Genomic DNA, 23,117 nt, shown 5'->3' with positions numbered 1-23,117 from the left:
AACTCCACCCTCCTCCCTATATCTCCATTTGGCTTTCTCACCCCGTCTTATTCTGCCTGGCTATAGCCCAAATCCCCTTTATTTATCAACCAATGAGGGCAACACATATTTACAGCATACAGAAAGACCATCCCACAGCAGGAGTGGGTCTGAAGGAGAGAGAAGGTAGCAATGGAAGGACTCGGAGGAGTGGAGGGAAAAGGAAACTGTGGTCAGGATGTAATGTGTGAGAGAAGAATTTAAAAAAAAAAAAAAGACTGGGCTACTTGAAAGAAATGTTGGCAGTTTGGATGCTCAACTTACTAGACCTGAATGGAGGTGGGGGTTCCTTGGACTTCCCACAGGACAGGGAACCCTGATTGCTTTCCGGGCTGAGGGGGGGGGGACTTAATTGGGGGAGGGGGAGGGAAATGGGAGGCGGTGGCGGGGAAGAGACAGAAATCTTTAATAAATAAATAAATAAATTAAAAAAAAAAAGAAATGTTGGTTTTCTCATATACTTTCTAGTTTTCTCCCTAGCCCCTCCACATATGTATGTGTACGGTGTTACTCCCTGTGCGTACATAAGCTGCAGACACACATGAAGTCCTAGACACACAAATAAGCACTAGAGAAACCAGATTGTTATATGCTCAGGCTTTTCAACAAAAGGGATTCTTCCACACAGAAGGCTGGAGTGGATGTTGTTTATAGCCTGGTGATCTTTGCTGTTCTGTAGTATCAGGCCTTACCCGAATCCCCCAGGCGCCTGAGCATCATTTCTCAGCCAATAGAACCCATTCTTATGAAAGAGGTCCTATGTACTTTGCCATAGAATTTAGTATCATGCTTGTTACAAACTTTTTCCCTCTAGACCATCATCCTGAGCATTGTTTCTCAGTCAAGAGAACCTGTTCTTGTGGAAGAGGTCACAGGAACTTTGCAAAAGACATAAACTTGACAAAAGAATTTCAATGTAGTCATACCTTATGTGTGAATCATGCATATGCATGTATAATCATATAAAATATTTAGAGCAATGTTTGATATATAGTCGAGACTCTATTGAAATATTAACATAATTTTACAGTTTATTTGCTCTTTTCTTCTGTTTGCCAGTTTGACAGATGGCGATAAACACAAAGATCACTTAGAATTGAGCCAGACAGAAGTCAAGGTATCTATAAAATTCGTCCACAGATTCATGAACTAAGAAGGTTTCAGTGTCTCCGTCTCCCCTGAGTATGAAGTGATACTGAATACGGGCTGCAGTCAGGATTGTCTCTCTCCACCCAGATGTTCCCACTTGTAGGGTTTTGCTTCCCTTCTGTGCCTGCTTAATTTTGATCGTGTGATGAACACTGCTCATGAAAGATAGCTTTCAGGGATGGCTTGAGACCTAATAATGGCATTCTCTTCTAGTGATCATCCTTGATACGAGAAACACCAGTTCTTTAAAATCTCATTTCCAATTTTCAGATGCCTTAATGTTGGCTAAGGCTAATGTATTTCTTGTTTATTTTTTTCTCTGAGGGTCAATCTTTTTGGGTTCCCAGATCAAAGAGACAAATGAGTCCCATTATCTTGATGATTGTTAGGCCCAGATTTTGTCTCTCTAGAAAAGAGGAATCTCTCTGTCTCCTCTCTTAGATCATTGAACATACCCCCCAGGGCAGCTCTGGGAGCAGAAGTCTGTCCCTGAGGTCTATCTCTTGAAACCATTTTTCTTTCTCCACATTCATCCTACCACCCTATTACACATCCTGGTACTTCTCATGGACTCCTACACTAGCCTCTAAGATGTTATCCTGCATCGAGCTTTGTGCCTTACAGTGCTTTCTTTCACCGTAACTATGTTCTACAAGCACAGATCTTTACGGGCTAGCCATAGCGACTTCTTTTCTTTCAGGTCTTCTCATCACAGGGCATTGCACTGGCTGTGCTCTCTGACTGCAAGGAGCCCCTTTTACGTTTCCCTCTTCTTGTTATTCATGTTTAGATTTCATATCAATATTGAATTGAAGATTCTCTGACCATTCCCTTGCCCTAGGTAAGCCCCCCCCCCCATTGTAGGTGACCAGTCCTGGCCACTGTATGTTATTTGCAGGATAGTATGTACGTTGGCCTCTCTCTGGAGTATAAACACCCTGAGGGCACAGACCGCTGTTCTGGTTCACTGTTGTGTGCTCTGTACTCTTGGACAGTGCCTGACATTAGTGGTACACAGTAGTGCTGTTAGACAGATAAAAATATGCATGCACGAGTGAGTACAGGAGCAAACGCCCTCCTGAAATGATGCAAACAGTCTTGCTCCCCCTCCTTCCTTTGGTTAGGTTTCTATATTCGAGAATTCATGGCTCATATTTCACAAGTTGCACACCACATAACTCCGAGGTCTGTATGTGGTGGGCCCATGAGGCGGTGTGACTTTTCGCACTAGTTGGTGGTTTCCTTTGCTGGTAGCTTGAGCTCAGGAGGAAAGGACCTCCTTTTGAGCCCACCTTTGTGAAATACTGAGTTCATAGACGCCAGGCCCCGTTTAATTAAAGCAAGAGAGGGTGGTGGTGGGGTGGAGTGGGAAGGATGCTAATCCTAATTTTTTGCCATATGAGATAGTTTCCAGACAGAGGAGATGTGGGAGTGATGGGGGAATCTAAAGCCCAGCTCTGTTTGCCTGCCCACAACCCACCACAGATGCAAGTCATGGTCTGACCGAAATTAATCTTCCTGTGATCACTGTGGGAGGGTCCTTCCTTTGTTCTCCCACAGGGGGGCATTTTCCATTTTCCTTCACCACACTTTTAACAGGTGGGTTTCAGATTTCCCCTTCAGTTCTTCTTAGCAGACACCAACTCTTTTATTTTCACTGAAAATCTATTTACAATTTTTTCCATCCTGCTCTACAATATGCATTTTTTGAAATGGAAAAGCATTTGGAAAATGAATACACACAAGGAAAACAAACAAATAATGAGACATTTAAGCTTTCACTCTCCCCACAACTATTATTAATAGTTAAATGTGCTTTCTTTACACATACTTTTTTTTTTTTTAAAAAAAATACTTACTCCATATTAATTGAAGGATGGAGAAGCACTGGCCTCACTCCCTCCTTCTTTCCTCTCCTCCCCCCATCCTTCTTCCTTCTTAATTTTTTTGAACAATGTTTCACTTATTTCAGGCTGACCTCGAACTAGTTAGCAGAGGATTCTGAGTTTCTGACCCCATTGCCAACATCTCTGGAGGGCAGCTACTACAGCACACACCTTGACACCGAGTTATGTGGTGCTTGGGCTAGGGCTTGTTTTCACGCAAGGCGTTTCTTTCAACGTAACAGTACTCACGGAGCACATTCAATTCTACATGTTATCTTTCCCACTTATGATAACTGTTACATTTTCTAGCTTCATAAAAACTGTTCGATTTTCATTTTTTTGTTGTTTTTGAGACAAGGTCTCATTATGTAGTCCCAGTAGTCAAATGTGTAGTCTCTCTGTTTCAGTCTCCTGGGTGGTAAGATTATAAGCACATAACCCCCATGAACTACATTTCTTTAAATTTGAGACAAATGTAAATTTATAACAATAACAAAAAATAATAATTGTTAATATTGAAAGGATCTTCCTATTATATAGTCTTTGCTGGCTTGAAACTTACTATATAGTCTGACTTCAAACTTATAACTAGCCTCCTTTCCCCGCCTTCCAAACACTGAGATTATAAGCATATGTCTCCCATACTTGGCTATATAAACCATATTTTTAAGATTTAACTTAATTTCATTATTTTATGTATATAGACATTGACTGGCATGTATGTTTATGTACCATGTGCCTGCCTGCATGGTACCCGTGGAAGTCAGAAGAGGGTATAAGATGCCCTGGAAATGGAGTTACTGATGCTTGTGAGCCACCTTCTCAGTACTGAGGATTAAACTCCTTTGGAAAATGAGCTGGTGCTTTTAACTGCTGAGTCGCCCTTCCAGCTCCCTACCCTATACTCTTTAGTCTTTGCTCATTTAACCTTATTTATGGGCTCACTCTTAGGGAGTTTCCAGAATTTGTCTATGGAAAATTGCAACATAATGCATATTTCTGTATGTGAATTCCACAATGTCTTTAAAAGAATCAAATTAGATATTTATTATTATCTGGACAAACTTGAAGTCCTGGTTTCTCCTGGCTGCATGATATGCAGTTCTCTCCCCCAAGTGCTGGTATGGGTCCTTCCTCTCACCTTCACGAAAATTTTGGGGGAAACCTTCCTGAATACATACTGATTTTATTTAAATAATATTTTACTTTTTAATTAGAGTAATAAATACAGTGATATGTAGTATTTAATAACATTTACATCTGTGCCTTGGGCACGCAGCTCTGGGCAGAGGCTAGCTCAATCCTTTGTGGTCGTGAAAGGGTTGCCATGTATTGGGGAATGCATCCTATTTTTAGCTTTTTAGCTTTCATTTCCCCTCAAGACTTTAGCCTCAAGCTTCCTCCTTCCCCATTTTCTTGGCTTCCTCTTTTTTTAATATATATACTTATTTCTGTTTTTGCTTCTATCTTATATTTGGGAGTGCTTCCTTACTCCAGATACTTCTTCTTTATAGAAACATGCTTCCTCTTTTTTTCAACATGTTTTAAAACTATTTGAGTTTATGTCCTTCAACCTTAGAATCTTGGTTCCCTTTTAGCATCCTCATTCAAAATATATAAGTTCTGGTTCTGGAAATCTATCAAATGCACATGTACGTGCGTGCACACACACACTGCTCTATGTGTTCCCATGTCTCTTTCACAACACCAAAAAATTAAAATGAGTTCTATGGGGCAAGGAATATGTCTATTCTACCTAGCATAAGTTCTTAACAGCTGTAAACATTTTCAAGCCATCAAACCCCAGACTCAGCTATCCCTTGACTCCAGCTCTTTGACTAGATCCAAAATGTGGATTCAGGCTATTTCTCTGTTGAGAATAATTGGCTCCTTTAAAGGCCCAAAGCTTAGGCTTCTCCTTTGGAACATGCAAGGGAAAAGTGAAGTAGAGGTAAGGGGTCCTTGTCCTTCACCACTTGCTTTGAGTGATGGACACTCAATGGGGGATGGTATCAGCCACACATAGGGATTTAACTGAATATCCTATCCTTGTGCATTTTGACCTCCAGCACTTGCATGCCCACATGGGGACTTCTGGAACTGTATAGGCATTGTTTCTGTGGCTCTCTGTAAAGTTGTTCATGAAGTGTCAAGCAAGATCAGAGTGTGTTGGAATAAACAGCCAAGTCTGACACAGTACCTGGCACATAGCTGTTGACTCCACTAATAATACATCATTTGGGGCTGTTAAACCTGCTCATACTGGACATGTCTGTCCTGGTAAGCAGTCTCTTGTTATAGTTCTGATCTCAAGTTATAGAATAGGATGTGACTTGAGATCTTGTTCCGAGGTCTTAATTAATATACACATTTCTGGGCTTTTTTCCTTAGGACTGACAGATTCATAGTCACATTTACAGGACTACAGACTCTGGGTCTGACGAGAGTTCTCAGCAGTGGAACAATGAACCTCAGGGTCCAAAGCAGCATACAAGTAGCTTATTCTGGAAGGAAGTTGTATTAGTTGGTCCTCTTGTTTTGAGGCCAGAATCCTGACAGAAGCAACTCACGAGGGCAGAAGGTTATTTTGGTTTTGAGTTCCAGCGATGAAATCCATCATAAGAAGGCATGAAGGCTGTAGGGGCTCAGTCTACATTAGAGGGTGTTTGCAATGGCTGCTTCTTTACATCGTGGTGGGCAGGACTCTGTCTGAGGTAGAAGCAGAAGGCTCTGCCCAAGCCAAAAGTGAATATCACCTTCAAGGTCTTCCTCCTGTGGATGTACCATCTCTAGGCAGGCCTTGTCTTCTGTAGGTTCTGCAGCATCCCTAACTAACACCATCAATTGTCCAAATTGAACACCAAGTATTCAAACACATGAGCCTGTGGAACATGCTTTAAACTCAATCTATAACAGTCACACCTTGGCTCACATAAGCTCACGGTCATCATACAGTGCAAAATGTATTCCATCGAACTTTAAGAGTCCCTGGTTATAACAGTTCAATGCCAATGTCTTATATAAGATGCAAGGCAAACTCTTAGCTGTGAGCCCCTATAAGATATTTAAAAAAAATCTTACATACTTACAATGTACAATGGGAGAGAAAACATTCACATTCCATCATTCCAAAAGGGAGGGATTAGGCACAGCAAAGAAAGAACAGACCAAAGCTAGGTCAAACCCAGCAGGGAAATGTAAATCCTGAAGCTCCGTATCTGGCATCCTGGGTACGCTGTGGCATCATGTATGCTCCAGTTGATTTGGGGAGGCCTTTTTATTCTAACAAAAGCACACACGACCTCTTTCTTGGGTATATTCAGTGCCTGAAGTTTTCTCAGCAGATGCTTCATGTTCCTGACAGCTCCAGTATCTTGGAGTCTATACTGCAACCTAGGCTTTGCCTTCATAGTTTCATGCAAGGTTGCTTGGCAGTTCCACTCAGAAAGACCAACCTTGTATATACTCAGAGCAAGCCTCAGTGGCTCCTAGCTTCTACATTCTGCCTGTAAGCAAAAGCACCAGCATATGGACATTGCCAAATTCTGCAGATGGTCCAGGGTAGAGCCACACCCCCTTGAGTCAGGGCTTTGGCAGGCTCTGAGAACCTGCACAGGTGAATCCGGAGAAACGCGTTTTCAGTCTAATGTACTGAAGTAGGATGCTCTGTGTTCAAACATTCTTCCTTTTAAATGAAATCTTTTCAAATGGGCTTTTCAGTTGGAGTTCTTGATAGATAGGGCCTCACTCTCAGTGCTTCTTCTCTACTGTCCTAGTGCAAAGTCTGGGGTTACTCTTCAATGCAGCTCTTCTCTAACCGTTGCAGCTTCTTTGTGCATACCCAATTTCCCAACAACTTTAAATGCATTCATGCTGTTTATCAAACTGCATATTTTCTTCATCTTCCTGTTTCTTTTCTTTGTTTTGATTTCTTACTATAAATACGAACAAAGGGAGTATGGCTGTGTCGCAGCATTGGTGTTGTGGTGTCTAGAAACAAATTTCCCCACTAAATGAAATAGGAATGGGCTCCATGCCAATCCCCAAGAATCATTGTTCTTTGAAACTCCTTAAATCTGGCCTTCACCATCTGTATGCAACTGCATGGGGAGGCATTTACATTCAATCTGCGACAGAAGTTTCCATTTCTGCCGAGAATGGTGAATTCTTCGTGTTTAGCTGGCCTGAGAAGAGAGAGTACTGCTGTCTAGATAATATTTTCAAAGCTTAATGGCCTTGACGTAGGTGGCATTGCAAGCAGGGAGCTGGGACTCTTCACCTGTGGGCAGACATGGGAAGAAGAACATTGGTCATGAGCAGAGCCCAAGCACTCTCATAGAAGACCTGTCATCCCAGACATTCTTTTTTAAAATTTATTTTTATTGAGCTCTACATTTTTCTCTGCTGCCTCCCTACCTCTCCCTTCCCCTTCAACCCTCTAGGTACCCAACCCATAGATGCTTCACATACAGTCCTTATGTTTACTTTTAGCTGAGAGAGATTATTCTTGAGGGAAATATATTTATCTTTCTCCATGCTTAACAAACTGAGTAATCTTATAATAAATTCACAAGCATTTCTGCCACTAAGAAAACCATCTTCAATATCCCTGTCTTTTCAATTCTTTTGGACAGGAAGGAAAAACAGACAAAAAGGTGCCCCTGTCTCTTCAAATCACAGGTGATGAAGGGATAAGCTATGCATCTTACCACATTTGGGGTTTGGCAGGGAGGGTGCAAAGTAGATGTAATATAACCAGAGCAAGAAAATCTCCCTCCTCCAGTTACATGCTACTCCAGAGTCTTTACCCATGAGCCCTCTCTTCCTGTGCTTAGCACAAGCTGTAGATGGCCCTTCCCCTCTCTATGACTCTAGACAGAACTCTTCTGCTTTTCTATGTCAATCTAATCTAGAATCCCCTTCCTACTTTGTTTGTTCCAATAAAACAGTTTTCATCTATTTCCTACATTTTTGGGTAACCTCAAACAAAGCCCTGAAAAACCTGTCTAGATACGTGCTCAAAGCTAAATGGCCTCAACATGTCTGGCGTCACAAGTAGGACTCCCCACCACAGGCAGACATGAGAGACTGGCAGGGGTCTGTTTTAACACCAGGGACTGAGAATCCCTACGAAATGTAAATCTGAACATGAGCCACAGAAAAGGGATTGGCAGTTAGGATGAGAGTCAGCAATAAAGGTTCTTACCACTTTGGGAATCTGCACAGTGGAATAAAGTGTGTTTGCCGCTACCTCTTCCGTATTTGTTTCCTATTAATAAACCAACAACAAACAAACATAATTATCACCTAACTTCTGAGTCACACAGACAAGAACATGGAGACACACAATCCAAAGAAAGCAAAGTATATGTAAGAGACCACAGAGAGAAGAAAAAGAAGGTTCTGGGATAGGCAGAGAAGTTCTCTTGTTAGTAACTGCTTAACAATGCCTATTAATCAGTTTTAAAGACAATCATTGTTTTATTCATATTTTTATTCATTTTTATCACATTTTCTGTATTATATTTCAATGGATTTCAAAATACGTTGAGATATATCTCATGAACTATGAGTCTCCTAAGGTGGCTAAAGGCTAACATGAAGTTATAGTGTCAGTGTTAAAAATGGACTTATCCAGTAATTCAAGGTCTCTTGGTGAAACAGTAAGGATGCCCAATGAGCCAAAATAGAGCAATACCAAGAACAAAGACTCATGATTAGAAAGGAAAAAACGTCCTGGGTGAGTTTAAGCTTATTTCCTGACCATGTAGGGCAGCCTTATAGTTTATGTGGGTGTAACCTGAGCAAGAGAAGAGGAAGAGGTGATAAATTTTGACTTAGGAAGTTGAGTAGGCTACAAAGCAGACCAGCTTCCAACCTCCTGTGAGGAAGCAAAGACCAACATCATCAATTGTAAAAAGGAAGAGGTGACTCATGGAACTACTCACATGAGTGGTACAGGTGTGGAGAAGAATCAAGGGTTCTAAAATTCACCAACTTCTGCATCGCTATGAGTTAAGGTGTGGGGGAGGCAGACTGACTGAAGTCAAAGACTGTACATCTTAATCCCCTTCCTTTTCTTATGCTACCCAATCTTGTAGAGGGTAGTCTCAAGTGAAGTAAATAAAGCCTTGGAGGGATGGATCTGATTACAGAAAAGAAAATGGAAAGGGACTCACATTCATGCAAGGGATTGTGTCATATTCTGGATTCTCTTCCAAGTGGGGACAGAAGTTTGGCTTTTTCTGGTGGATGTCCACTTTCTCCATGTGTTCCTTGGAAACTGAAACCAGATTTAGAGAATCAAAGACTGCCTTTCTTACTGTTCACAATCTCCCCTGGCCCACAAAACTTGGATGATATACTCAGAGTGACCAACCATCCTAGTCACTCTGAAACAGAAACACTTTATAGGGCAGAAAACTTTCAATATTAAACTGGAGAAAATTCTGGACAAATCAGGATGGATTATCCACTTCCAAATCTCCAAATCAGTGAGAAGCAGAGGGAGTCAGCAACATTCTGAAAATGCCTCTCACAGAGGAGTTCTCAAAGAATATCTCAAAGACTATCTCAAAGTCTGCATTTGTACTCAACTATTGCTGCAACTTTTCCTCCACACTCTACTCTTGTCCCACCATGGATAGTGCTGGTAGGAAGATGGGAAACAAATAAAGGTTTTGGGACACAGGATGGGGTACAATGTAGAGAGACTTAAAGAAAGGTTTGTCCAAGAGTGATGTGCCTAGCCTGAGGTGAAGGGGTAAGAGGAATCTTGATGCTGATTGAGTATGGAAGACAATCTGGTTGGGGACTCTGATAGGGATAAGGATAGCAAGGGCAGGGAGACCTTCCTGCTGGGGAGGAGCAGAAGCTGTAGCAGGAGGGGCTGCTTGTTGGGTTTTTTGTCCTGCCCAGTTCCCACAGCCAGCAAGTCCCAAAGAAAATCACACAGAGGTCTCCATAAGTTATAAACTGAATGGCCAATTAGATCAGGCTTCGTATTAGCTCTTATAACGTATATTAACCCATTATTTTTATCTATGTTAGCCACATGGCTCAGTACCTTTTTCAGCAGGGCATATCACATCCTGTTTCTTCCATGATCTGAGCAGGACTGCAGAAAGAGCTTCCTTCTTCCCAGAACACTCCTGTTCTCATTGTCCCACCTCTATTTTCTGTCTGGTTTTCTGGCCTATACTTCCTGCCTGGCTATCAGCCAATCGGCATTTATTTAAATATAATTGACAGAATATAGATGATTGTCCTGCACCACTTCCCCCTCTTTTTAAAAAAAAACAAAGGAAAATAGAGGTTAAAATAAAGCCACATAAAGATGAAAAATACACAGAGAGTCTAGATACTGAATGTTATGGTGTTGTTAAATTGTTTGATGGCTGAGGAAGGAATAAAAGCTGCTAAAACACATTTGAATATAAATGCTGCTGAATTAATTTAAGATTGTTATTTTGATTTTTTTTTTTTTTTGGTTTTTCAAGACAGGGTTTCTCTGTAACTTTGGTGCCTGTCCCGGAACTAGCTCTTGTAGACCAGGCTGGCCTCGAACTCCCAGAGATCTGCCTGCCTCTGCCTCCTGAGTGCTGGGGTTAAAGGTGTGCGCCACCACTGCCTGGCTAAGATCATTATTTTGAAAAGACTTTGACTTCAAAATTGAAGTCAAAAGGTACGTTACTTTGGAGAAGAGATTTTGTTTATCAATTATGTTTTAAATAAACACTGATTGGTCAGTCGCCAGGCAGGAGGTATAAATGGGACAACCAGACAGAAAGTAGAGGCGAGGCAATGAGAACAGGAGTATTCTGGGAAGAAGGAAGCTCTTTCTCCAGTCCTGCCCAGACCACCGAAGAAGCAGAATGTGACCTGCCCCACTGAAAAAGGTACTGAGCCATGTGGGTAATAGAGATAAGAATAATGGGTTAATATAAGCTACAAGAGCTAATAAGAAGCATGTGCTAATGGGACAATCAGTTTATAATCTTATGGAGACTTCTGTGTGATTTTCTTTGGAGCTAAACGACTGTGGGAACTGGGCAGGACAGAAACCCTGACAACAAGCAGGCCCCCCTGTTACAAGAATCAACAATGTACGACCTGTATCATCAGAAGGACCACATCCTTCTGAAGGAAGGACAGGAGTAGGCACTAGAAAGAGACTCTGTCCTCAAGAGAGAAGGCAAGGACTACATTCTCTACTTTGAAGCTAAGGCTTACAGCTATGGCATGCACTTCTCTTTCTGTGTGTGTGTGTGTGTTCATATTCATGTGTGCATGTGTGGGAAGGGCAGAGATCAACTTTGGGTGTTGTTCTGCAGGTGTTATCTACCCTGTTTTATGAGATAGAATCTTTCACTGGCTTGGGACTAACAGGTTAGACTAGGCTAGTTGACCAGTATAAGCCCCAGGGAACCACCTATTTCCACCTCCCCAGTGTTGGGATTACAAGTACATGCTGCCACATCTGGATTTTTTTTTTAAAAATATGAGTTCTGGGGCTTGAATTCAGGTCCTCACACTTGTATGGCAAGCACTTTACTGAATGAGCTCTCTCTGTCTAGCCACTGACTGTGCATTTCTTAAGGGAAGAGACCATGACCTCCTTGTTTTATATCTTCAACACTAAATCTTGCACACAGATCAATGTATTGCATGAGGAATAAAAAGGAGAACATATATGAAGCAAAAAACCATAAATGCTTTACCTTTTCCTTTCTCTGTATGCATAGCAACAGGAATAATCACCAGCAAGAGACCGAGTACAATTAACCCTGGCAGGATATATACAATGATGCTGGATGAATTTAGGTCCTTGACAGCATCTTTAAAGAGAAAATAAAGAGAGGCATGAGGAGGGTGGATGTGTGTGGTAAAATCAGCTAGGCAAAAGGACCTAACTTCCACATTCCTCCTAGCCTGCTGCTTTCCCAGAGGCCTTTAGTTGACACAGAGCCTGTTTCTATAGAAACAGGGAGCTAAAGAAGATAACATTTCTGCAACCAGAGGCTCCTGGAGAGAGGAGACTGTTACCTCCACAGAGATCCTGGACATGGGTGGGGATCGAGGAACTTTGGCTGATGGGATTCCTGGCCATGCAAATTAAAGTCTTATCTTTTTCTCCCAATTTCCAGGAGATGGGGAGGACGGCACCATCATGAGATTCGTTGACTCCATGCCCAATGGCTTTCCAGCTATAGGTCACATTCTCTCCTCCCTTGTCCATGGAGCATGTCAGGTTGGTTGTGCAGGTGCCATTTATGTTGTCTTGCCCATTCAAGGTGACTTTGGGCCTTGACAGATACTCTGTAAAAGAGATAGCACAACAGAGGATGGAAGTTTGTTCTGAGCTCAACCTTCTCTGAGTTACCCTTCTTTACCTTGGACCCGACTCTTGCTGGTAAATTCAAAAAGGGTAAGCAAGTAACAATTCAGAACAGAATGTCTTATTCTTATCTGGGAAAGAGACCTCTTAAGTCTGCTTGGCTCTACCTATATAGCAAGAATAACAATAGCAACTATTCTAGCAGAGATAATCATACAACAACAATGTAGTGACATTCACCACGCCTAGATGCAGGGCAAACACTGACCTTACTTGTATTTAAATACTACCCAGTCTTTAGGCAGAGGCTTTTCATTGCTTGTCCTCGGACTTTCTTGAACACACTTTCCTTTATCCTCTTAGGGAGAATAATAATAACGTAGTAACACTTCTCACTAACTTGTGCCTACTCCTTTATGCTTAGAATATCAGCAACAGCTTATCTATCCTAGAGTTTGGCCCATTAAATATTTCTGTTCAAATACCTTTTTCCTCTTTATCCTTCCCCCAGCTAGATTGTCTGCAGATTAACTCATTTCTGTTGCCTTCCACAGTATCTCAATGGAATATAAGCCTGGCTCAAGGTGCATTGCCTAGCTCCTGTAAGCTAGTCTTGGGTCCCTTCTCTTGGTATCTCTGATACTGTAGTTCAGTGCACAGGACAAGTAACTCTTCTGGTAGAGAGAGCTGACTGGTTTGCAAGTTTAACTTCCTGAGTGGTTTCTCTTTCCTCTCTCCCTCTCTGCCTTTCTCTTACTGTTGCCCAGGCCATATCATCAGTGCAGGAGTCCCCTGCTCCCTGATCCTTGCTGTGTGATTATCCAAACTTGACTTGAACATCCACTGTATCAGGATGCTCACTACATCCGTATGCCTACCATCCACCATTAGAACCAAGCCTACTTACCATAGACATACAGCACATATTCCTGGATGAAGGGAGACTCAAGAAATGTACCGTGAATCTCTGCCCTGTAGACACCTGAGTCATTCTTCTTCAACTGGCTAAGTGTCATGGAGTAGCTTCTGTCTGGGAAGACTATCCTTTCTTTGTTATGATTTTGAGGCACTACAACTTTGTCCTTAACTATGATGGCAACAGAAAGTGTCTTGAAGCTCCATACAATAGTGTCAACCCGTTTTCCCGTGAAATTCAGATTGAAGGTCACAGATCCACCAAGGGCACCAACCATCTCCTTCAGAGTTCCAGAAGTTTTCGCTGTCACTGCAGACACAGAAAACGATAACATAAGCTCTTGTCACAAGTTACCACAACCTTTGAGTCCTTGGGAGATCCTGTGACATATCTTCAAGTTCAATAGAAGCAGAACCTCATCCACATTGAGGTGGCATTGAGAACAGACCCTTCTGCCTGCAAGGACACCTGCCACCATCACACCACATTCTCAGAGACCCCCAGCGGAGTAGTCCAAACTGTGGTAAACTTGAAAGCCCAGCTCCATCCTCGGCAGGTTCCTGTTGTTGGGGGAGGTGAGGAGAGACAACTAAAGAAGTTTCTATCTGGGTCTCTTAGGAAAACCAGATTACTCCAGAGATGTTTAGCATGAAGCTGATGAGATAGGCTGCCCAAACCAGAATCACTGGTTCACAAGCATCACCATGGTAATGGGAGGAGAGCTAGATGTTTGTAGGGACAGCAATAGTGGACACGTGTAAGAATGACCTCTCTTCCCAGTTTAAGATGCATTAGTAGACTCAAGGTCATCCCCACAAAAAGCTTCTATATGTTTGTGTGGGAAGAAGAAAAAGGGTGAGTCTGAGTGTTGGGGAGCATGTTCACCTCACATGCTAAAAATTGCTGTAGGGTTTTCATTCCACAAGAATGTTGTTGCTTTGACCGACACAGTCTTAGCTCACCTGGTAGAGCCTGACTCTGAAGCAGTCATCACTAGTTATGTGACTCCGTATGAAAGAATGACTCTTGGTGGAACTTCCAGAAGTCACCAACTCAGTAAGCATTTACAGTGATGGTGACGGGGTAACTCTCTGTAAAAGTTAAGGGACAAAATCTGGGGCTAGCAAAGGCACTGAGGCAAGAAATTTAAAGCATGTACTATGAACTTTCTTTAGCTGTTAAAGTTCTTAGAGGAGGAAGATTTTTACTTTCGTCAGACAGAACAGGATTTACTCCCTTAGGTACAGGTCTGGGGAACCTTCAAAAGTACTGGTTTCTCTTCCTGGAAAAAATTTCCATTTTCAAATATTTTCTCCTATAACTTCTTAGTCGGTGTACATATACTTTACATCCCTGCAATTTTGTCAAAGTATCTAGCTAAATTTGAGTTTTCAAAAATTTCCCTACTCTTATAATACAAAGGTGGGAATGGTTTTAGACTGCTTTTAACTATCTCAAAGGATGGAAAAAGAGTCCCAGTAAAAGTTACAGACAAAATCAAATGTACTCTGATTTATTTGACCAATTGATGCCTTCATTCTTACATTTCAACGCCAGAGACAGAAAGGGTAAATATTTTGAACTCAGGTGAAGATTGGGTATCACTTGCCCTCCAAGTGGGTCAAATTCCTGGACCTTCAAGTAATTTCATTTTCACATTGGTTTTGGGGGACTTGTATTACTCACTCCCTTTTATGGAATGTATCTGTCCTTTTCTGAAGGAATAACAACATGCTTGAAGGTGGATACTTTATAAAGAAAAAGTAACTTACAGTTTGGGAGGTTGAAAATCTGAGCGTGTGCAATACCATATGTGAAGCCTTTGGTGAAGGTTCTCTTGGTTGGGTCACAAGACGGCAGAGAAACAGAAGGGAAATCACCCCTGTGCAGAAGAGGCCAAGAACAGATGGGCCTCACCACAACAAATCTGCTCTCAGCACAGTTAACTTACTCCAAGAAAGTGGGAGCGATTCTGTCTCAGAATAATGGTACCCTCGTCACCTAACAGCTTCTGCTAGGCCTTAGCTCTTAGAGGTTTTATCACCTCTACCTCACCACAGTGCTTTTAGTCTCAAACTCATGGGTGTGACAGATCACATCTAAACCATGGCAAAGTGTTTACGGGGCAAACTGAGACCATGGCTTTAGTATGTCGGCACGTGTGCGTGTGCTTCAGCCAGGAGGGAGCCCTCTTTTCACTCCCTCACGCTAGGTGTCAACTTTCTCAGGGTAAGTGTCACCAGATATGAGTAACGTGGAGCAAGGGTGAGGAAAATCTGAAATTCGCTGTCCTTTGTTAGGAGGGAAGTGGAGGATGGCGTGGGGCAGAGTGCTCCACGGAGCACCACCGCTCATTCTCTTCCTCCTCTCTCCTGCCTCTTCTTATTTTTCCTCTCCTTTTTCTTTTTCCAAAGTTGGCTTCAAACTTGCTATGGAACTAAGGGAGAATGACCTTGAACACTTTTTTTTTTAAAAAAAATAAAAAGTATTTTTTTAGGTTTTTAAATTTGACTTTATATGTATCAGTATTTTGCCAACGTGTAGGTATGTATACCATGTGTGTGCCTGGTACCTGTCAAAGTCAGAAGAGGACAGACACCCCCTGGAAATGGAGTTACAGGTGGTTGTGAGCCACCATGTGAGTGTGGGAATCAACCCCAAGTTCCCTACGAGAGCGGCAAATTGCTCTTAGCCCTTGAGCTCCAGAGTCTTGACCTCTTGATCTTCCTGCCTCCATCCCCTAAGTGCAACCATCCTCAGATTACTGTTCTATCTTAAGTGTATCTTCAGGATAGAAAAGAAAGTTAACTGAAGGAAACAGTTCCCTGCTATTTCCTAAATAATGGGTTAACGAACAAAAAAAACAGTGTTGGGAAATTCTAGCCAGTTTAGTTTTATTATCCCAGTGACTGAGAAATGGGATCTAGAAACCAGAGACATTTTTTAAAAATGCTCAAAGTTGAGATGAAACTTTGGCGTCATCTTCATCACTTCCAGGCATGGCGCTACAGTTTGCTCGTATTTAAGCAGACCGTGTTTGGTATGCTTGATCTTTCTAGGAGCTAAAGAGAGAACTGAGGGCTTGAGCAAGATGGTCATGATCCTTGCGCTCTCAAAATTGCGAGAAATCAGCAGTTAAGCAACAGCACGTGCTATGAGAAGGGAAGTAATGATTGCTGTGGGGATTCCGTGGGGGTGTTTAGTCTGACCTGGAGTCTGGACTCACAAGACTGCTCAACCTTTTGACATCGTGCCATGGCAGTCATCTGAAAATTTTGCCCTTGAGAACTGCACAGTAGAGTTACTAGAAGCATCCCATAGTGTTGTAAGTATGTTTCCGATTTCGTGCTGGGCCACATTCCTGGATTTCTTGGGCTCTATGAAGCCCAGTGGCCACAGACGGGATGTGTTTGCTAGAGAATGTATGACTACCAATTCCTTCCTAAAGATCTGGGTCCCACGAGACTCACCTACCTCCCTCAGATGCCACTCTCCCACCTGTCCGCAGGGAATGGTGTGACCTGCTTCCTCTGTGCTCCCTTGACCTCTGATTTCACAGCAGCCAAGTGGTTTGGGTAAGTCTGATGGCGCTCAGCTTTAGTGATATTCTCCTCTGGCCCAGTGATTTCCTTAGAGTTATCACATGACCTGAGAGAAGCCTGGGGCTTTAACTCTAAGGCCAAGATAATGTTATAAGGCTATGAAAAATACAAAACCCACTTGCTGTCAATCAACAAGTATCCAGACCTCTTCTCTTTCCTGATCCTCAGTTGTGTGTGTGTGTACACTCACATGTGCACCCGCACACACATGCACCATATGTGCATCATATGTGCATGTAGGGAGACATATGCTGTGGTGACTGGACATGTCATTTTTGAGTGTGTGAATTAGCCAATGACCAGTCTACAGGTGTTACGTCCCAGATTACCCCGTTGTGGCATCACCGTGCCCAGAGAAAGATATGATGCCTTCTCTTCCTACCAGCACACTGCAGAATGAAAAAGGGCTCTCTGTCTTCAGTGGGAGTCAAGGGACCCAGGACCCATTCCAGCTCCTCCACAGTCATAATTCTAGAGACAAACACTTGGTGTCTGTAAGCCAGTCTGATGGACTTGCCTTTGTTGATCTTCAGAACAAGGAGATAAGAGTTAACACATTCCATTTCATAAATGAGGATACCAGGGCTGAGTGACTTTTCCAAAACCACAAAAATAGCAGGGATGTAGCTCAGTGTTAGAGTCCTTGGCAGATGCACATGAGGCCCAACTTTGATGAACCTCAATTTGAGAGACAGAGGTAGGGGTAGAGATCATCCATTTCAGAGCCCCCCCCCCTTTTAACATTTACTATTTTGAGTTTCAGTTCTCTGAGGGAAAAACACCTTCAAGTCCTATGAATTTGGGGAGAGTGAATGTAGATCTGAAAGTATTTTGACAAATACAGAACAAGAACAGGTGACAGCATGGTGGGAGGTGCTGAGGGCATTGGTGGGAGGCGCCAAGGGCATTGGTGGGAGGCGCCAAAGGCATTGGTGGGAAGTGCCAAGGGCATTGGTGGGAGACGCCAAGAGCAGAAGGCTCTTTGAGAAGGCTTTCCATTTTTCAAATTTCATGTCTGAGGCATTCAAGAAAATAGTTCACAAAACAGCAGTGGGTGACTTCGTAGTAAGACAAAGGTTTAGTCACCCCTGCAAATCTCCCTGGCAGCCAGTACGGAGAGGCGGAAGGCGCTGGACCAGGAGGCTGTCCGCTTTCCACCTCTCTGTCTTTGTGTCAGGAGCATCATCATCTCTGAGAGACACTTTGGAGCAGAATGAGACAACATCTCCACCCTCATGTTGCGCCCTTTCATATTTTCACTTCTCTCTCATGTGACATTCCCCCAGAAAAGATCAAAAGAACAGTGAACTGGAGCAGCAAGAAGCAGCCCCAGCCCCAGGAGGGCAGGCAGCCCAGGAGGAAAACACAGGGGAGGGGCCTGGCAAAGCTCCAACTGCCTGTCAGCCCAGCCCTTGACAATGCCACAGACACCACCACACTGGACAGTCCTCCTCATGGAAGTCAAGAACAGAACATCTCAGACCTGGGAGGAATCTTCAGGGGGTAATAATTAGTCTGATTCCATTCTATTTCCCAGACAGGGAGACTAGACTCAGGATTATGTGGGAGGCCACGAACCAAGGCGCTAAAGGCAAGATTTTCCCCTGTACCTCTTGCTACAGCTGGAGTCTCAAAAATCTCCATCTTTCTGGGAACCTTAGGGAGAGGGGCAAAGAACAGAGAGCCAAGGCTTTGGGGTTTCCTCACTGCCAGGGAGGCTACAACCAAAGGTAGAATCACATGTTTCTGTTCGTAAGTGAAAAACACTGCTTCCATAATAAAGTGGTTTGAAATGAGTGGGCCTTTAGATAACTTCTTTTCTAACATCCCCTGAAAATTGCATTATAAATCAATACCATGGGGTACACACACAACAGAACTCACAAACTTTCCAGTCCCTCACACCCCTTGCCTGACACATCCAGGCTGCCTCATTTGCTTCTTTACCTCGTCTTTGTCTCCCGCTCTCTTCTCTGTCTTTTTCTCTGGTTCTTTGCAGCGATCCCCCGTACCCACCACTCATCTTTGTTTTCCTTAAAGCCATTGTATTACTCCAAGGAACAGACTGCTGCCCCCCTTACCCTGGTGAGAACAGAAAGGCTGCAAGAGCTAGCCTCGCCGCTCCTGTCAAGTTGTCCAGAGTGGCATCCCATTGGTATTACCACGCCCCCAAACAGTGAGACCTGTTTGTTGATGGTCTTTCCAGTCCCTGACTTGGGCTCCTGTACCTGGAGAAGGAAGAAATGACATCTGGCTCTTGCTGCGGGGGACTCAGTCCAAATGCATTTTTCCTGAACACCTTTCCAGGGTCAGGTTGACAGCTGAAGCTGTTGGTTAGCGCTCGGTGGTGGGAGACAGCGCCAGCTCTGGACACTCCGTTCCTCCTTTCTCTTGTAATCACGGCGTGATCTTGCCTAAGAAACTCGACCTCTCCCGGTCTGTTTCCTTATCTTTAAGTCCCTGTCTTATAGGTTTGTAAGGAGATGCCCCCCAAAGTACCTTGGGGTATCAGGAACTTAAATGGCCACTCTTACTGAATCAATTTGCTTTTATCTATCTGCTATACACAGAAAAGCAAAGTTCAAAGTACAAAGATGCTCGCTCACAGCAATCCAGTACAAAGTTAAACTAGGAAACTTGCATCCAGGGTCTGTACTGCTTCCACTGCCCTGTCTTTTGGGGGTTCTAGGACAATCTCTGACTCTTTTCAGCCATAGGAGATGTAACCCCAGACTTCCCACAGCCTACTGGAGTAGAATAGCAGGAGACTCAGGTTACATACCTACGGCACTACAAATGTTTCAGGTGAGCACCTGGGCTTTTCAAAACCCTGGCATGCCCTCCCCCACCTCGTCTTTAAATTCTAGTTCTGATCACCATTTCCGTTCAGGTAGTATTTTAGAAACAAGTCTGTTTTTAGGGCAACCTACTTAGGGCCAGGTGCTTCCTAGCAGTGCAAGGTTTGATGAATTCAAGGAGGCGTGACAGACTGTAGATTTGAGTCACTTAGTTTGGTCTGGTATGAGAAGGAAAGGATTGAAAACGCTATGTGGCTTGGGAGTTATTTTAGGAAGGTTTATTGTGTACCGATATGACATCTATGGAGGTGAGAGAGAGAGAGAGAGAGAGAGAGAGAGAGAGAGAGAGAGAGAGAGAGAGAGAGAGAGAACCCCTCATGGTTGTACCCCATGTGTCAGAGAACACTGGGTATAGTAAAATCTTTCATTATCATCATACCTACGACAGGGTTATGCAGGCACCCAATCCTTCACGTGAGTGAACATAGAGTACCTATAATTAATTAATTTTCTAAGTAGAGGCAGATTGGGTTAAGAGAGAACAAATTCAAATGGTTGCTTCCATTGATTGATCTCATTCTTATGCACCATCATTAAATTTATTTAGACATGTATTAATTAAAGTACATTTATGAATGAATACACAGCTGTATAACTTTACTTCTAACATTGTTCTCAAAAGGAGGGAAGGCTAAAAGAGAGAGACCCTAAAAGAGAGAAGCCCTGAAGCCCAGGGTAGCTTTATCGTTCTCCTTTTAACTCCTGGCAGAGCTGGATCAGAACACAGGACTCTAAAACCCAATTCTTTGTGTCTCTCCTTCCCTGGGGTAGGCAGAAGGGACTTAGTTCCAAGAGCTGCTTCTTTTCTTCTCCTTCTAGATACCAGTGGCTAATCACAAAGCCAAATGAGGCAGAGGCTCCAGAGTGGACTCAGAAGCCTGGGATGACACCTCAGGAGGAGGAGGTCAGGAGACTGGACAGGAGAGGGTTAGACTCACCTGGGATCTGACAGAGCACAGAGGTAAAGATGATGAATGTGCAGAAACCAGCCATAGCGTCGTCAGGTTGTCAATCACTCAGAGGACTCGAATTCTCCCTAATGCAGCAGACTTCTCTAGCCTTAAGCTGGGATTTAAATTAGGTGGGAGGAGTCACGTTAGAATGAGTCATCTTCCACGTCACAGCAATAAGATTTCCAAAAGGAAGGAAAAAATGATTGGCAAGAGTCTTATTTTCTGTTACAGGTAAGGAATCACACGCTTCATAAAAATTTTTAAATAGAAATGCTATTCCTTTTTTACTTTACCTGTTACTACTTTGGGGGGATTTTTTTCCTTTTATTTATTCTTTCACATCAATGCACATCTATCCTAATCATTTTTCTGTCCCTTCATATCCATCCTCTGGCCTTGCAACCCACCACCTCCTCCCCCAAGAAAAGAATAAAATAAAATTTAAGAGAAAAAAGAAAGAAAGAGAAGGAAAAATAAACAGTCTCGTCACGGAAGCTACAGTGTGACACAGTGAGTCATACAGTAAACCCTGCCATGTGTCTTTACTTGCGAATGTTCATTGATCTGATTTGAGGCCTCTGGTTTCTGTTACACTATTGGTGCTGGGCCCTCACTGGAACCTCCTCTTGGTTATTCTGCTATTGCCCTGCGTTGTGGAGATCCTGCAGCTTTGGGGTCTGTGCATCAGGTCCCTTCACGTGCGCTAGTAGATGACAGATGTTACCGGTTTCTTCTAAGAGACTCAGAAACAGGAAATCGGTTAGATGGGGGCAGGGAGGACAGGAGGGAGCGAATAGTAAATTTAATAAGCTTTTCTAAATGCCAGTTGCTGTGCGAAGAGTACACACATTGTCTTTTTTATTCTTCATGTAAACCCTATGAATGGAATTCTACTACAAATCCTATTTTACAGTTGAGAAATTATAGTCGAGGTCTTATGACAACAATACTTATGACTTCTTTTGGAGCTGGAGAGATGGCTTAGTGGTTAGCAGTGCTTGCTACTCTTCCAGAGGACCTGAGTCCCAGGATTGACATAGGGAGACTCAGGTGATCTGACATCTTCCTCTGGCCTCAGAGAGCACTTGTACACATGACATATTCACATACAGAGACATACATATATGCATGAATAACATTAAAAGTAAATCCGAAGAAAAGTCTCTTTTAACCAAAAGAAACTCCTATGGGAATATAAGAACCAATCATAAGAGTGGGAGAAGATATTTATAATGCTTATATCTATATCTATAGAGATATATATCCTCCATATCAATAAAAAGTAGGAAGATAAACCAGGAATGGTGATGAATGACATTAGTTTTGGTCATTGGGAAGCAGAGGCAGGGGAATCTCTGTGAGTTTGAGGCCAGTCTGACCTACACAGTGAGTTCCAGGCCAACCAGTTCTACATAGTGAGACAATCTCCAAAAAAGTTTAGAAAGATTCAAACACTTCATTAGAGGTGTGCCCAAAGGTTGATAAAGAGAAAATACAAAGAAAAAATGCAAATAAGAGTGCTTAAAAGTTCAACAGTGGGTGACATTACTAAAAGTAAAGTATTTTTTTTAAAAAATCTAATGTTTTTTAAATAAAAGGAAAAAAAATGGCAAGAAAAAAAACCCAAAAAGAACAATCAAGCAGTAAATACCAGACCTAAATCTGACTACACTAATACTTGCACTAAGTATAAACAGACAAAACATTTAATTAAAGGAAAGACTATTAAAACAGATAAGAAAAACTCAAGGCTGAAGTCTCCAGTTTGCAAGAGCTACACCTTCAAGATACAAATGGGGAGATGACAGGAAAACAAGAAGGCAGGTGTGACGGAGGGACGGGTGGAGACTGCACACAAGTGTCCTTGAAGGACCAGTGTGTAGGAATGATGCTTGATAGAATTCTGGTACAATTTGATATAAAACCAGAAGGCAGGAGAAAATCCCCGAGAGTAGCACTGTAGGGGGAAGAGCAAGGAGAAGCCTGAGCCGGAAAATGGAAGCACGAGTCCAGGTGTGTCCTAGAATGTGAACTTTGCTCACTTCTGTCCCTCGCTGCCCAGCTTCGGAGGAGCGCGACAGCGGCATTGACGCACAGCACCAGGCTTCAGACTCCTACTTTTGTGGGCATTCTGCCTCTTTCTCATCCTTCAGCAGCCGCCACAATCTCCTACCTCCTCCGCCTTCCTCAGAGCACTGAGCTATGTTGTCTTTGTTTTTTGTACTTTTGTGTTTTTGTGTTGAGGCTGGATCATCCAAGTTAGGTTGCTGGTTGGAATTTGTTTTAAATAGGACTTTTTTTAAACAAGAATATTCAAAATGGTCAAGAGTGGCCGGGTTGTAATAAGGTTGGAGTGGTATTTTTTTTTCTCTGCTTG

The 23,117-nt window shown here is 42.8% G+C and overlaps 1 protein-coding gene across 1 annotated transcript; it reads right to left on the bottom strand.

Moving 5' to 3' along the window:
- Positions 1-6,197: 6,197 nt before the first annotated feature.
- Positions 6,198-20,780, bottom strand: Slamf7 (SLAM family member 7). The gene is given in 10 exon segments (XM_041643449.1): positions 6,198-6,315; positions 6,317-6,347; positions 6,648-6,682; positions 7,316-7,353; positions 8,281-8,343; positions 9,254-9,357; positions 11,795-11,911; positions 12,120-12,392; positions 13,319-13,636; positions 20,726-20,780. Coding segments are annotated over 10 exon segments (1,152 nt in total).
- Positions 20,781-23,117: the final 2,337 nt, after the last annotated feature.

This window comes from Microtus oregoni, unplaced genomic scaffold (assembly GCF_018167655.1).
Source record: "Microtus oregoni isolate MIOR12 unplaced genomic scaffold, Mior012 000086F_ref0000336, whole genome shotgun sequence".
Classification (NCBI taxonomy): Eukaryota; Metazoa; Chordata; class Mammalia; order Rodentia; family Cricetidae; genus Microtus; species Microtus oregoni.
This window is presented reverse-complemented; position numbering and strand designations above follow the sequence as displayed.